We start from the raw sequence: 16,636 nt of genomic DNA, 5'->3' as shown, positions 1-16,636 counted from the left end.
AATTCTGTGTCAAGGTTTTTCTGATGTTCAGTTTAATGTTTCTCACTACTAAACATTAAACACTCGTGTTAAGGAGAGGATGAAAGAATTGTGTACCTCTGACATCCACCTCTGCCTCTTAAACAGCATCTTACTGAGCCTTACTCCATAAACATTCTTTCAAGAAAAGATTCCTTTTCTGAGAATGAAAGCAAGCAATCATCTGACCCCCCCCCACCACCAATGGTAAGGAATGAGGAAGGCCATCTTCAAATTAGGAGCTTCTTTCACTGTAGAAACAAAGCAGTTATTATATTGGTTACTTTGGCACCAGGAGGTAAAATCCTGGGCTTATTGAAAGTTAGTGACAAAACTCTGACCTTGGTGGAACCAAGAAAAGTGTATTTTTGTTTAACATCCTTGTGTTTACATGCTATTTTTAGAGGAGGGTGTTTGCAACTTGCTTTTGTCTTTGCTAATGGATTAGCACAGGGGTCGGCAACCTTTCAGAAGTGGTGGGCCGAGTCTTCATTTATTCACTCTGATTTAAGATTTCGCATGCTAGTAATACATTTTAACATTTTTAGGTCTCTTTCTGTAAGTCTATAATACATAACTATAGTTGTATGTAAAGTAAATAAGGTTTTAAAAATGTTAAGAAGCTTCATTTAAAACTAAATTAAAATACAGAGCTCCCCTGGACCAGTGGCCAGGACCCAGGCAGGTGAGTGCCCCTGAAAATCAGCTTGTGTGCCGCCTTTGGCATGAGTACCATAGGTTGCCTACCCCTGGAATAGCATGTGGAAGTGCAAGGTAGAAGATGTGCATTCTCTTCCTGGCTATGTTATTGAATTGTGCGAAGTTGGGCAGAATCTACTTAAATCTGCCTCTGTTCCTTAGTTTCCCTGTATGTGATGTAGGCATGATGCTGTACCATGAATAAAGTACTCTGAGCTTATTTGGGTAAGTGCTGAACAGCTGCTAAGTATCCAAACGTCTTCCAAAAGGCAGGCTGAGGCTTTAGAGCCAGCTTTCTTTACTGTAGAACCTCGTGTATTGCAGAAATAAGCTAAAACCATCATGGTGGTGCAAAGAAACCAAAAGGAAACGCTGGGTCTGGGCTACTAGAAGAAAAATACCTTCCCTCGTGCCTGCCTGGCACCAGCTGTGCTGCAGTCCCTGGGGTAGAAAAAACGTGTCTCTGAATCTGCCATGAGCGTTACTGCCACTGGGAGCCAGAGGCGGCGGGTCAGGTGCGGGGGGGGCCATTCCAGCTGCAGGCCGGGGCTGCTGCAGGCGCGCACAGCAAAGCCGGAGCCGCGCCCCGCCTGCCGGAGGGGGTCGTCTAGCCCATTACTTGAGGGGAGGGAAATTGGCGGCGGTCCCTTTAAGAAGACGAGTGAGTGGCTTTCTGCCCTGCCGCCGGTTACTATGGTTACTGACTCCGGGCGTAGAACGCTGTGGCAGGAGCCAGAGAGACGGGCCCAGAAACAGCCCGTCCTCGCCACCCTCCTCTTTGGATAGAGGAGGCCCCGGGCGTTGGCCGGAACCCTGGGGACCGAGCAGGGGGTCCTGGCTTCCCTCTGCGTGGTGGGCGACGGAGCCAGGAGCTTCGTGCTGCCCGGCCAGCCGTCCTGGGGGCTGCTGAACGCGCCCGCCGGAGACCCTCGGGCGCAACTGGTCCTAGGCATCCCATATCGATTTTTCTGCCCGGTTTGTTGTGGGTGCTGGGGGATAGAGAATCCAGTGATGATACAATCGCCTCAGGTGTCTTTGCAAATGTAGCTGAGGAGTCGGGGGTAAATTGCCATCTCCTTCTAGAGAAGTTTTCTAGCTTGGAGAAATTAGTCTCAGGAATCTCCACACCCTGCTAGTTGCAACAGAACCGCAGCTTGGGTTTGCGGGAGGTTTGTAAATTTTCCACCATCTTTTGAACTAATATAATTTTACATTTGCTTTAACCAGATACCCCTGGGGGTTTAATGAGTTTGTTTTTAATTGCCCCATAATCATTGCTACCTAATAGAGCATTTAATATCACTGCCTTACAGAATCAGGAATAATCAGCCATGAAGATTTAACCACAAAACAGTAGGAGTCACGATTCTAGACAACCACATTGTTCTGTGATTTTTCACATAATCCTTTGCAGTCACAAATATGTGGCATTACCTTATTTCCAGAAACTGTCATGTTGGGTGTTACAGGTATCAGGTGAATCTGTAACCCATTATTTTCCCCAAAACTATGAATGGAATCTAGTGCATTCCTGCCACCCTCATTTCCCTAGAACAGTGGTTCTCAACCTTTCCGCACTACTGTATACCTTTCTGATTTGTCTTGTGTACCCCAAGTTACAGTTCAGTTGGTTACACAATCGGACATCAAAATACAAATATGTCACAGCACACTTATTAAAAATGCTTACTTTCTCATTTTTACCATATAATTATTGTACTTACATTTCAGTATATAATATATAGAGCAGTATAAACAAGTAATTGTATAAAATTTTAGCTTGTACTGACTTTGCTAGTGCTTCTTATGTAGCCTGTTGTAAAACTAGGCAAATACCTAGGTGAGTTGATGTGCCCCCTGGAAGAATTCTGTGTACCCCTAGGGGTATGTATACCTCTGATTGAGAACCACTGCCCTAGAAGCTCATGAAACATCTTAACACTTCTACTTTAAATACTTTTAGGAAATGGTTGCAATGACCATACAGCAATAAAACTTTTAAAAATATTGTTTTTAGGGGCAATGAGGGGAGAGAAATCAGATTTTTATCATGTTTGCTTTTTTTGTTTTTCAGTTAAATGAGTTCAGATTCTGAAAACTAAACCTCTGATGTAAAAAATAGGCAAAAGAAGCTAAAGCCTTTTGTTCAGAAAAACAAAGCTTTGAGGCAATTCAGTGGCAATGGCTAAAGATAAGAAGAAAGATGGCAAAAAAACAGAGAAGTTAACACCTGCCCCTCCTCCTCCACCTGATACTTCATTTGAAGGTAGTTCTTCAGTGCAGCTGTCATATGTCCAGACATCATTGAATCAAGCAGAGGAAGCACAAGCAAGGCCTTTAGAATCCCAAGAAGAATCAAAAGAGATGGAAGAACCTCTGATCCAAGAAGCAGCTCAGTATTATGAGGAGCCTATTCTAACTCAACTTATTATAGAAAAGTATGTTAAAAACATGTCAGTTTAGTTAAAAACACATCCACTAGCTAAGGATTTACTATTTAAGTACCTGCGGTGTGCTTGGTATTGTGCAAAACATACTCATGGACATAGCTCCTGTCTTGTGGAGTTTACAGTCTAAAAGGCAGATAGACATCAGACACAAATGCACTGCAAGACAGGGTAGTGGTAACTAGAATGTGTGTGTGCGCACAAAGTTGTCTGCTCCATTTAAGACCCATGGTGTAGTAGAACACCAGCAGACTGGCTGTGCAAGGGATGTTGGCAAGTTACTGAAAAGAGGGTGCCAATGGGGATGGGCCCATATGATCAGAGTTCAAATGGCCTTAATACTCCATAATAGTAGTGCTTATTGTGGATGGAGAGCTGTATTGCAGCCCTGTGCCCTGGCTCTAGAATCTTGCTTCCCCTCCATAAAGCCTGATTCTCCTTACTTTATTTGCGTAAAATTAATTTCACTTGAAGTGTACATGTAGTTTTCTATATAAAGTGAATACACTAGTGTAATTGCATAATACTTGGTACTGCTTAACATTTAGAGTGAGGTGCATAATGTGCAGGGGGGTGCCTACTTCCTGCCAGTACTTTGGTCTTGAAATGGGAGCAAGCCTGATGTTCCACCCAGTAGCAAAATACAGTATATGCTTTCACCCCACCTCTTCCAGAATGGAACTTAACAGATGCTAACAATGTAATTTGGCTTTTGTTGGAAAGTAATAGTCATTATTTTTTAACTTCTGTTGTTTCTGGTTTACTTCTAGGGATTTGATTATTTCATCGTTAGTTTGTTTTCTTTATAGCTATGAAGGAGAAAAAGTCCATGGATTATATGATGGAGAAGGTATAGCATATTTTCAGGGAGGAAATTTATACAGAGTGAGTATATACAGCATTCTGTTTATGGGTACATCTTTGATAAGGCACTTAGGGTACAACTTCACAGCCTGTGGCAACAAGGCTCCAAGCCTGGGTCAACAGACTTGGGCTTGTGCTATGGTGCTAAAAGTAGCTGCATAGGCATTGCAGCTCAAGTGCTGAAGTCTAGGGAGTGGGGTTTGCATGGGCTTCAGTGCCTGAGTTCCAGCCTGAGCTACAAGGTCTACACAGCTATTTTTAGTGTGGTAGCACAAGCCCTGTGAGCCTGAGTCTGTTGACTCAGGATTGGAGGCTTGCTGCTGCTTGCTGTGTAAATATCCCCAAAATGTAATGGAAAAATTCTTCCCCTGGAGGAGGACATGCTGCTACTCCCTTTGACTTAATTGGGAACTGCACATCTAAATTTTGTGTGTATTGAATAGTGGATTCTGTAGTTTCTAAGGACTGCTGATATTCAAAACTTAGTTCTTTTAGTGCTGATAGTTAGAGGGGAGTTAATTAAAACATGTTACCTCTCCTCAAACTACTTAATAGCTATAGACCTAAGTTGTGATAAAGGAATAAAAACAATAGAATGTGTATTATTTTGAAGGGCATGTTTTCTGAAGGACTCATGCATGGACACGGGACTTATACATGGGCTGATGGAGTGAAGTATGAGGTAAAGTGCAATGTAAATAATTTTAAAGTATCATACAGCTGATTACAATCTATACAAGCAAATTATAGGAAAGCATGTAGGTTAGATGATTGCAGGTGGCAATAGCAAACTTACTGTAGTGGCTGTGTATTAAATTTAAAGAACACACAAAATGTAACTAGAGTTAGTTGTGTTTTTTCCTGTTTGTGCACTGATAACAGGTGCCTTTCCCAGCTTGCTCTACAAACACAGTGCATGCACTTTAAAATCCAAACTTGCCTCCTTCCTGCGGTTTGGCTTTTTTACAAACAAATCAACAATAAGATAACATACTGTGCAACTCAGAACTTCTCCTTGGGCTTGGCTGCTTCTAGGGCCCTTCCTTCAGGACAGCTTAGCCCATACCCTACATACTGTCTCCCGCAAATGTTTACTCTCATCTCCCTTACAGCCAGGAGGAGTAATGAGTATACTACTGTCTCACTTGAGAGAGTAATCAATTTATAATTTAATATCCTAGGGGAATTTTGTTAAGAATGTGCAGATGTATAATGGCAGTTACACATGGCCTGATGGCAGCATGTATGAAGGAGAGGTGAAGAATGGAGTTAGACATGGCTTTGGCATTTACAAGTGTGGCACCCATCCAGTTTCATACATTGGCCAATGGTGTGAAGGCAAAAGACATGGAAAGGTAAGTAAGAAACGCACTGATGAACTTATCATCTGGACCAGTGACATCTGGGATGAAAGTCAATAAAGAGGGTTAGCACAGGGCTTCTGCATCATTTATGTGGGGGATTTAGGTGGGACTCAACTGGTACATAAACTATGAATTATCCTAATGAAATATATCTGATGTAGCGTATGTTAATTAAAATGAATGGTCCTGGTGAGGCAAGACCTTTTCTGTTAAAAGGGATGCATTGTGTGAACACCCCAACTTTCTGCCTTAAAATTAACTAGTAAATATGTATGTTACGTGCCCTTTTAGGAAGCTCTAGTTAGATGATGACCAAGCTGATCAAGAGGCGAAGAACCAGAGGCTGTTTCATAAATATTGGCAATAATGGCACAAAATACTTTGCTGAAAGAGCAGTTAGCCAAATTTTGCTCCCCAAATGTGCTGAAGATAGTAGCCTAAGTATGCTAATAATAATTATGACAATAGTTAAGTCTTTAGTCTAAGTACTGTGGGATTAGCATGCAGGCCTAAATTTTCAAAAAAGCTAGTGATTTTGTATGCCCAACTTAAATTGGGGCTCATTGTAAGAGGTGGGTTCTCAGTGTTTTCTGAAAATCAGGCCTCTTTAAGATGTTTCAAGTTGGACACCAATAAATTGAGGTACCCAAAATCACTGGTCACTTTTGAAAATGTAGGCCCTTGTGCATCATCTCTAAAAGGCACTTGAGTAGCACAGGCTCCTCTAGATGGTCACCAATGGGCCAATCTGGACGCTCACTTCTGTATGGTCATGGAGTTTTTGCTCTATCATAATCGTATAGTTAATATTGTAGTTATGTAGTTATGTTCCTGAAAAATGCGGCATTAGCAAACCAATGTCAAGTGAATCCAATTTCCCCATAAGAATTAATGTAAATGAGGGGGTTAGGTTCCAGGGAATTTTTTCTTTCACCAGACAAAAGACTATATTATATATATACTACACACACAGAGAGACAGAGACAGTATAAGTTTTAGACAATTTAATACTGGTACACAGTGATGATGATTGTGAAGCTTGGTTGAGGTGGAGGAGTCAGAGGGTAGGATATTTTCCAGGGAATACCTTACTGCTAAATGATGAACTAGCAATTGACTGAGCCCTCAAGGGTTAACTCTCTACAAGGCACCAGGAGTGAAGGAAGGGGAGAGAGCATCGCAGACAGAGAGACACACGGTGTGTGTGAGAGAGATGCACGCTTCCCCTCTAAGTACACAGCCTTGTTAATTAGATCCGCTTGCTGAGAACGCAACTGCTGCTGCCAGCAAGCTCCCTCTGTCCTGAGCCCTGTCATGTGTCCCCCCTGCTCTATGGAAGGTGGGGTGCAGGGGGGAGGGGGACACCCTGACATTAGCCCCCCACATTCCCCCCAGCAAGCAGGAGTCTCAGGGAGCAGCTCCAAGGCAGAGGGCAGGAGCAGCACATGGCAGTGGGGGGAGGGACAGCTGCAATTGCTAGCCTGCTGGACAGCTGCTGCACAGAGAGCTTAGGGGAGCAGGGAGCTTATAGCGAGTCTGCTGGTCCACCCTGGTTCCAAGCCCCCACCAGCTAGCTGCAATGGGCTGCTCTTCCTCCAAGCAGTGGAAAAAGCAGGCAGCTGCCAAACGATGTTAGAAGGGAGCATTGCACAACTTTAAACGGGCATGTTTCCTAACTGATCAGCAACGTAACAACGAAACAGTGTTAACCAGGATGACTTTATAAGTGAGGAGTTACGCTGTTGTAACACCCTCAGAAAGTACAGTATTAGTGGATGTTTGTAAAGCGTTTGAAGTATGTAAAGCTCTGTAAGGACTACATTTTACTATATATTTATTCAGCCCTCCAGAATGTTGTCCTTGTTTCTGCTCAGTCATGAGCAGTGGGAATCTTTATCAGCTGTGTCTCAGAATCCTTTTTGACATTTGTTATGTTGCCTCATTTGAAGCACGTCTGTAACTGGTACAAAGGATTCTGGGATACATTTGAGATCTGTTGTTAAAAGTACTTATTGCAGACAACTGAGCAGACCAGAAACACCATCTGGAAGAAGAAATGACACTGAGAGAACTGTCCAGAGGAAGAGAACAGAACAATTAGGGCAGCATCCCAGTTGTGTTCTATGCCTTCTGAAGGATGCCATTGCAGAACTGGCTCTAGTAGTTAAAGTGGAACTCTAGATGAGTCAGAGTACTGTTGCAGGCACAGAAGAATGCCCAAGGCGAGCAACAGTGGTCCGTGCCTGGAGTGCTTAGCGCCAATAAACACACCGAGGTGGAGAAGCAAGCCAGTTTATTTGAGATCTCAAAGTGGTGCTGGGAGACTTAGCATGCCTCAGATCCAGCACACCTAATACAAGTGGCTTTTCCCTTTTTATAAGTTTTTTTTTTTCTCTTTCTTCTTTCTTCCCCTCTCTCCTCCTCCTCCTTCATCCCCCTGTAGCAGTTACGTAAGCGCAGGTGCATTAAGTAATCTTGGCCGCGGCAGCTCGTTAGTAAGTTTTCCTTCTGCAAGTTATCTTGTCCTTCTGCTAAAGGTGCACAGGCATCATTATTTCTGCTTTAGACAGTTAGAACTGTTGCAACTGATAACGGCTGTTACACCTGGCCTTTTAGGTCGATTAAAGTTTAAACATGGAAGGACTCTTGTTTGCTGAGGCCTAAAACCCGGAAGGCTCCATACCCTTGTGGCCTTCCACCCTCCCGAGTTACTTAGGGTTATGCTTAGTGACACCAACAGTACTGCTGCTTTATCTCAGTCTGCTTACTGTCGTTAATAGATTCTGAGGTCAGAAGGGACCACAATGATCGTTTAGTCTAACCTTCTGCATAACATGGGCCATACAACTTCATTGAAATAATTCCTGTTTGAACTAGAGCAGATATTTTAGAAAAACATGCAACTTTGACTTAAAAATTGCCAGTGATGTAGAATCCACCCCAACTCTGATAAATTGTTCCAGTGGTTAATTGCCCTCACTGTAAAAATTCATGCCTTATTTCCAGATTTAGTTAAGTCACAGCTATAACAGATTCAGGATTCAGGCCAGCATATGGAACTCAAACCGCTTTAGTGGCACTGATGAATGATCTCCTCCTGTCAGTAGACAGAGGACAGATGTCCATTCTCATCCTCTTGGGCCTGTCTGCAACAGTCAACAGACCATGAGGTTCTGCTGTCTCACCTGAGAGAGGTTGCAGGGGCCCAGGGTAATGTGCTGATATGGTTTGAGTTTTCCCTGGAAGACTCAAACTTTTGTAGTGATGGGGAAACTGCACCTCCACCCACTAGTCCACTCGCTTGTGGAGTCCCAGAAGAATCTTTTCTCTCTCTACAGTCCTTTTCAACATCTACATGCAATCACTAGGTGAAGCGGTCAGATGTCAGGAACTCAAGTGCCAGCAATATCTAGATGACACACAGCTCTACCTAGTCTTCACCACATACAGCTACAACACTACCACCAAGATGGCCTTCAACTCATGAAGAACAGCCAGCTGAAGCTGAACCCAAGCAAGACAAGTGATGCTGATGGGTAGAGGAAAGCATTTGGAAGAGCCTGTAGCCATGGTGTAATCTCCTTTGGTTGAAGATACACACCCACAAACAGTCAGTTTGGTCTGTAGTCTAGGAATACTTTTGGATTACTTGCTGATGCTGCACTCTCACATAACTGCTATCTGCAAGTAGTGCTATCTATCATCTCCAATGGCTAGGAGACTCCATCCCATACTGGCAGATGATGACCTGACCTCAGTTATTCATGCCTTACTCACTTCTCAGCTGGACTACAGCAGTGTGACAAACCTGGGCATGAAGTTTTCAGCACCTAGGAAACTCTACAACATAGGTCACTGAAAGCACATCAGACCTGTCCTCCACTTTCTACATTGGCTTTCCACAAAATTTTGATTTAGATTCAAGGTCTTGGTCCTTATCTTTAAGGTGCTCCATGGCCTTAGCCCAGGATATTTAAAGAATGCCTAAAGCTCTGGGATGCTGGCCACAATCTCTCCTAGCACAGTGGAACTCTTTGTAGTAAGAGTAGATCTTGTCTGTGTGGGAGACAGAACTTTCTTAGTAGCTGTGGAATGAACTCCCCCAGGAACTAAGGATCATCATTGCACTCCAAGTATACGCGTTTCTTTGACCTTGCCTTCTTTAACATAAATCATAGCAACACATGTTAAAAAAAAAAAAAAAAACTACCAAAATAAAACACTTCACTTAAAATGCTTCTCCAGGTGGGGTGAAGAGGAAAGAACAAACATAACCAGTGTCATGCATATCACCTGATGCATTACTGAAAGGTGCTCCCATACTATGGTGATTAGTGCAGTATAAGCACCTATGTAGAGTAGAATAGATTGATGAAAGCATTTCCAAAGGGTCTGAGGCCACTTAGCATTGTTTGGCTAAATGTAATTTTTAACATTTTTTAACACCTTAATGCTTGGTCTCTCTTAGCATGTAGCTAGTGTTGGTGAAAATAACAGGATATCATTTTTTTTAAATTTTGGACTTTTGGTTGCTTTTAACATAAATTGAGTCTTTTTTTCTTAGCGACTGCTGAGAGAATGGTTGAATACAAGTGATAATTGGTATATTTGGCATATACAGGGGTGATGACAACTTTTTATTTCAGGAGAGCTAGAATTAAACAATAATAAAATTATAGCTCTTGAATATCACTTCGAGTAGTTTTGTACCATAACTAAATTTGTCCACTTTTAATAAAGAGAGGAAAAACAAGCTGCTTATTTCAAACTCTGCTTTTTCTTTCTTAATCCAATCCTTAAACTTTGGGGTGAGATGAAGTCCACCCAAGTTCCTACTTGTCTGTATCCATGGTATATAATTTTACCTGAAAAAATTTATGTGAATATTTAAGTATTGATTAATTAAACCGCTCATACTCTTTGTTTCAGGGTACCATTTATTATAATCGGGAAGGTACTTCCTGGTATGAAGGTGACTGGGTAAACAACATCAAAGATGGCTGGGGGATAAGATGGTAGGTATAACGTGTTTGTTCAGCACATCTTCAGAATTAATTTATATTTATTTGGCTCACACAGTCTAATCCTTTGTTCCATGTACTGGGCCTGATTCTCTACTGCCTTGCAGTTTGTGTAGTCATTCAGAGATATACAAAGGGGTGAAAATGCTAGCAACTCAGAACGGTAGAATTCTATATTTACCTTGCCCTTCTTTGCACAGGAGTAAATGGCTATGGAAGGTGCTAGAACAGTGAAGAACCAGGCCTAGTATATGGCTTTAATTTTTACTTGGGTAAGCCTTTTTTTTCTTCTTCATTCCTACAAAGAAAACAACTAAAGATAAAACAATCAAAGACTGGCAGCAATAAACAGAAACATCTCTTTAAAAGAATTCTTCTTGATTCCATGGTAACACCCCTCATTCCTCCCTCACAAACAAATGAATTCTTTTGTGGGATTGTGCATGAGAGGGTGTTTTGGTTGATTGTTTATGGCATGCTATCCTCAGACAAATTATAGGATTACTGAGATTTTTAGTACTATCTTCTGAGGTTTGACAGAATGTGAAGTCTTCATGCACTGACGTCAAACTTCACCACACAAATGCCGATGTGGATAAATTGATAATAGGGGAAGTTGGTCAGGAATGTTTACATTTTTTACATCTGTACTCTGTTAGCTGATCCAGAGCACTGCCTTCTAAACCTTCTGGACACCTTCTCCAGTTACAGGCAGCAGGTTAGCTTTCTCAAGACATGCCAACAAAGCAGGATGTCAGTCCCTAGTTTTTTATATGTTGGAATTTGACTTCAAAAGATACACGCTGAGCCCAGTTTTCAAAGTCTGCTAAGCCAGATGCCCTGAATGACCTTTGAATTATTGGAGTCCTAATATATTATAATTGATATTTATTATTAAATGTAGTCAACTGGGAATGTTTTCCTTTAGGTAGTATATATTGCAGTCATAAACAAAGGAAAAATCAGAATGTAGTAGTGTCAACATTGTAAATCTATCCCAGTATTACTGTTTTTTCCCGAGCAACAAGATGTAACTCTTCTTATAAATTGGTGGATTTAGGCACCTAACTGCCATTGTACCTTGTTAGTGTATATGATAGCTGAGTAATTAACTTCCTTATTCATTTGGTTTCTTGTAGTTATAAATCTGGAAATATCTATGAAGGTCAATGGGAAAAAAATGTGCGTCATGGGGAAGGAAGGATGAGATGGCTGACGACTAACCAGGAGTATACTGGACAGTGGGTAAATGGCATACAGGTACTGCCTCACTTTAATTCAATACCTGACTCTTACACCGGTAAGATTAGATGCATCGATTCATACAGGAGTAAAGAAGCTCAGTATGAGTCTGCTAATGGTAGATACAGGAATGTTTTACTCATACATTTCTTTTCATGTTATTAGTTATAACTAGCAAAAGTCCAATATTAAATCATGCTGCTGACTTGTTTTTATGAAAAGGTAACTTAATTTTACACACCAACCAAAGGAAAATATAAATCCTTCCCATAATAAAAATTAAATCTTTTTGGCTGCAGAATATTTAGAAGGAGGCTTTAGAGTGAAAGCTTAGGGTTGATGTAAGGGGGGAGCCTTACCCATTCCAGCACTGGACCCTGCCACTACCTCAGTTCCCCCTTCTTGGGTTTCCCTAAAACTGGACCCAGCCATTCAGAAATCAGATAACGCCCCTTACTGGGGTCTGGTTTATAAAAACAACATCATAGTTAAAGTATCAACTTAAAACACATTTTTCTCTGACTCTACATTTCCTTAGGCTGGATTCAACTTTTCTTTCCCGAAACCTAGTTTCTGCTGCCTGATGTTTCCTCAAACCTCTTCCTTGGGAGACTTCTGCTCCTGCCTCTCCATCTGGCTGGTGTGAAGTTCACCCTTCTAAGTCCTTTCCCCTGACCCTGGGTCCCTTTCAGGGGTCTTCTTACTCCCTGCAGGTCTGTCTCCCTTCCTGAACTGAGCTGAGTAGACTCCATTTTATTAGTCTTAAAGCCTATTATGTTGGGGAGGCAGCTGGCAAGGTGAGTCTGAGCCTAACTCTTACAGGACCAGTCTACCCAGTGATGTTTCTCCTCACTCCCCAGTAAATTATATAGAAACAGGTTTTATATTTCATGTAAACTTCAGTGAAAATAAAACTGTTTACATATACAGGTCATTTGCATAGTTGATTTTATTTATGCTAATGTAACCCTTCTGCCCCTCTGAGTTGGCAGCAACAAGGGCCAGGTTCAGTATCCAGGGGTTCCGTTTCAATAACACAAGGCATAACCGGCTCGAGCCCCCACCCAGTGACCTGGGACACTTACATACCATACCCTCCTGGGCGCCTCTAGGAGGCAATACTTCCCCTCTCGCAAGCACGGAGTCTGAGTGTAGCGAAATCTTTTTAATAAAGGAAGGAATCAATGTGGCATCCCATTGGAGAAACACCACAAACAGAGTTATAACACAAACCATAACCACCCCCCCAAGTACATTTGGCAATGTCCTTTCCCCCTTAGGGTCTTAAGTCCAATCACTCCAAAGTCCAACAACCCAAAAGTCTCTGGTCAATGCCACCCCAGAATTCAAGAGTCTATCTGTAGAGGTCCCTCCCCCCAGCCTGGGTGAAAGGGGCACCTTACGTGGTCCAGGGCCAACTGCCCTGCCTCTCCGTGGGTTCTGCTTCCGCCTTCTCCACGAACTGCTCCGCCTTACCAGCCGCTCCACTCTGCTCCTCCGGCCGTCCTCACAAACTGCTCCGCTCTACCAGCTGCCTCGTGAGCTGCTCCAGTTGTCCCAGCAAACTGCTCGGCTCCGCTCGCTCTGTGGGCTGCTCCACACGCCCCACAGCTACTCCGCTCTGCCAGCCGCTCCACTCCACCAGCTGTCCTGTGGTCCGCTCCAGCCATCCCCATAAACTGCTCCACTCTGCCAGCTGCTCTGTTCCACAGTATAGCTTCAGGCTCCCCCACTAGTTAGCACAGTACTCAGTGCTCCCAGCTCAGTAATTTCAGCTCTTTTGTGATTTCAGCTCTTAGTGATCTCAGCACATAGTAGGGAAGCCCAGTGCTATTGCACCATTAGCCCAAAGTGAGTTCAGCTCAGCAACCTGTATCTAGAGTCTTAAGGGAATAAAAAATCAACTCTGACATTCCACAGTGGAGAGAGGAGGGGGTGCAACTGGTGCTTCTAGCTCCACAAGGAGCCTGCACCACCAGGCACAAATACCTGTCCCCAACCTCTCTCTCTTCACAGGGTTTTGGAACCCATGTCCCTTGTCTAGCAAGTACCACCCAACTGAGGTTGAGTCATTTCTGTCACAAAGCAGTCCCACAGCTCGGCAGTCTGGGATGGGGTAGGCGTGCCTATGCAAATATTTGAGATTTCGCATTCCAGACATTCTTTCCACACTTCCCATACTTCACCACCAGATGTCAGGGTACAGCTCATCCTGACTCTGCTTACACTAATATAGACCTCACTTTGTTAATTCTTATAGCTTAGTATATACGTTCAGTATTTTAAGACAGTTAAAAGTGAAAATATCACCTGGTCTGAGTGGTGACCTGAAGATCTAGCTCCCCAGTGTCCTCTCCTGTGAAAGAACCCATGGAAGCAGGCTGGGGTTGGTGTAAAAATCCATTAGATTCCCCTCTCTGAGTCTTCCCCCATCATTTTGTTGGGGTGAGCGTGGGGGTGAGCTGCTTCCTCCTCACCCCCATGTAAAATGGGCAGGGAGTTTAGCCTCAAGAGCAGCACAGCTCTTGGATGCTTGGCAGGACACACAGACCAAGGAATGACATCTCTAAACTGGGGCCCATTTTCTATAGGAGACCAGCCAGTGAAGGCTGCCTGGAGGATGTGTTGAATTAGTTCATCTTTGGAATGCTGCTACCATGCCTCCTGGTGGACTTCATGTCCTGAGTTACATGGTAGGAGCTAAGGTAACCTGGGGCTAAATGAAGCCCATTTAGCTGAATTAGTAACGGTAACCCTAAAACAAAACAAAAGAAAAAGTCTAGGTAGTTCCATTCCTTTGTATGAATTTAGATCTGCACCAATAGTAGCTCTTTAGAAAGTACTTGTAATTGCTTGGTTTTTTTCAGCATGGGTATGGTACCCACTCCTGGTTTCTGAAGAGAATTCCTGGGTCTCAGTATCCTTTGAGGAATGAATATGTAGGGGATTTTGTAAATGGTGATCGTCATGGACGTGGAAGGTTCTTCTATGCCAGTGGAGCAATGTATGATGGAGAATGGGTTTTCAATAAAAAACATGGCATTGTAAGTATCGGCAAGTGATTGGGGGGGAAAAAAAGATAAAAATCCAATTAGGGCTCGGTCTGCTCTGTATAGCAAATGTCTAGGTATCTGTAAGGAAAACCATGTTTTCCTTAATGTATTGGAATGCACACATTGATCTCCATGCCCAATGAAATTGATAGGAGCCCTTCTACAGACCTCACTGGATAAGTTTCAAGTGGAGGAGCATCTCTTGCATATGGTAAAATGTATTTTAGCATAAGGCTTTTCAGTGTAATAGATGTGTCTGACATTATCAGCCTTTTGGCTGATAAATGACCGTTGCCTTCTGTTGGCCTTCTGGCTAAGGTCACTTTTAATGTCTGATGCACCTTCTCACAGGGGTGGACTCTAGCTAATAGGTTGTTTCCATCTCCAGCTATGGTGATATGGGGACAGACTGTTAAAGTATGTTGAAAAATTGTAAACCGTTTGAAGCATAGTGAAAAGATCCTTATTCCTCAGATGTTTCAGAGTAAAACATTTTAGCACTTATATAGCACAGCAGCAGATTTTCATTGGTTGATCTCAAAGTAATTTACACATGCAGATAAGTATCATCCTTCACTTTGCACTGTCTATATATTGCAGTTTAAAACTGATTTAGATCAGAAGGAAATCCAAGTGCTTGCAAACATATTTCTTTTCTAATGATCTTTTACTAAATGTGCACATTTACATCAACATGAAACAAAAAAGCCTCTCTCTCGCTCTCGCTCTCTCTCTCTCTCCCCCTTCCCCTTACTCTCACCCTCTTGTCCACCCCTCAGGGGAGATTTGTCTTCAAGAATGGGCGTATTTATGAAGGGGAGTTTATCAATGATCAAATAGCAGAGTACCCAGCTTTTCAAGTGGATGCAATGAATATGCAGGATCTGAGTGGCATTCGTACACAAAGTCCCTTTGGCACTGGTGAGCAGTTTGAAGCGATGGTGGGGAAAGTACATAATTTCTAGTCAGTTAGTTCACATTTTATAAAACTTACACATTTATTGTGTGAGACTGTTCTGTGTTCACTGAAGAGTCATACACATTTCCCTATGAAGGTTCATTGATAGATAAATGAGGAATTTTAATTACTAATGCAAGGTTTCACAGGAAATTGCAGTTTTAAATCATAATGTGTTCATAAAAGAATTAAAATTTAACACCATAAATGGCAATTGATTTCCTGTTGCTTTAGTTTCTCTAAGTTCCTTTGCGCCAGCCCAGTCAGTGGTGACAGGAAATAGCAAAGCTCTTATGTTATCATTCCTCATATAAAAGTCCTACTTGGCTGGCTGCTCAGTTTAGAAATAGAAAAGTAAGGCTTATCTGTAGCCAGCACAGCTGTGGTGCCGTAGCTATGCCACTGTAGCTCTGTCATGTAAATCCTTCCTACAGGGCTGGTAGGGAGTTTTCTGTTGCTGTAGTTGTTAATCTACCTCCTCAACTGTCAGTGAAAGCATTCTTCCATTGACTTAGCCGCTGTCTACACCAGAGCTTAGCATAGCTATCAGGGCCGTAGCAACAAAGAACATGGCCCCCTCCGAACATATGTCCAGGGCCCCTTACAATGCGGAAACTGGAATGCGGTATTTATTTTATACAATATACAGGGTTCATATTATGTATACGTAGGCCTACAGTGTACATGTATTCCGTATTTACGCAAAGTGCTTCTTTCGAGCCTTGTTCTCCGCAAATTAGTTAATCAATCCATCATAGTCCAGAGATCTGGCAATCTTGTTTTCGACTGAGATAACTGCAAGCACAGAAAGCCTGTCATCTCTCATGGTTGAGCGCAGGATATTCTTGATCAGTTCCATTCTGCTGAAGCTCCTTTCAGCACCAGTGGCAGTAACTGGTGTGGTCAGAAGAATTCTGATGCAAATGCAAAGATTCGGATATATCTCCTGAAGGCTGTTCTTGTATATGTA

At 42.6% G+C, this 16,636-nt stretch overlaps 1 protein-coding gene across 4 annotated transcripts in view; it reads left to right on the top strand.

The window, feature by feature from the left end:
* The first annotated feature begins 54 nt into the window (after window positions 1-54).
* LOC116830448 (radial spoke head 10 homolog B2) overlaps window positions 55-16,636 on the top strand; it is a 48,558-nt gene continuing 31,976 nt past the window's right edge. For 3 of the 4 annotated variants that reach the window (XM_032789930.2, XM_032789933.2, XM_075069231.1), the window contains exons 1-9: window positions 1,585-1,886; window positions 2,792-3,155; window positions 3,974-4,049; window positions 4,642-4,710; window positions 5,210-5,383; window positions 10,322-10,407; window positions 11,553-11,673; window positions 14,523-14,699; window positions 15,488-15,629. In XM_032789930.2, the coding sequence (XP_032645821.2) occupies window positions 2,899-3,155; window positions 3,974-4,049; window positions 4,642-4,710; window positions 5,210-5,383; window positions 10,322-10,407; window positions 11,553-11,673; window positions 14,523-14,699; window positions 15,488-15,629 (1,102 nt within the window). In that variant the 5' untranslated portion in view covers window positions 1,585-1,886; window positions 2,792-2,898. Of the gene's footprint in view, window positions 226-1,584; window positions 1,887-2,791; window positions 3,156-3,973; window positions 4,050-4,641; window positions 4,711-5,209; window positions 5,384-10,321; window positions 10,408-11,552; window positions 11,674-14,522; window positions 14,700-15,487; window positions 15,630-16,636 lie in introns of those variants that run through there. The other variant, XM_075069233.1, reaches the window with a different exon arrangement.

This window comes from Chelonoidis abingdonii, chromosome 9, assembly GCF_003597395.2.
Source record: "Chelonoidis abingdonii isolate Lonesome George chromosome 9, CheloAbing_2.0, whole genome shotgun sequence".
Taxonomy (NCBI): Eukaryota; Metazoa; Chordata; order Testudines; family Testudinidae; genus Chelonoidis; species Chelonoidis abingdonii.
The sequence above is the reverse complement of the archived record's forward strand: the minus strand, read 5'-3'. Positions and strand labels throughout refer to the sequence as shown.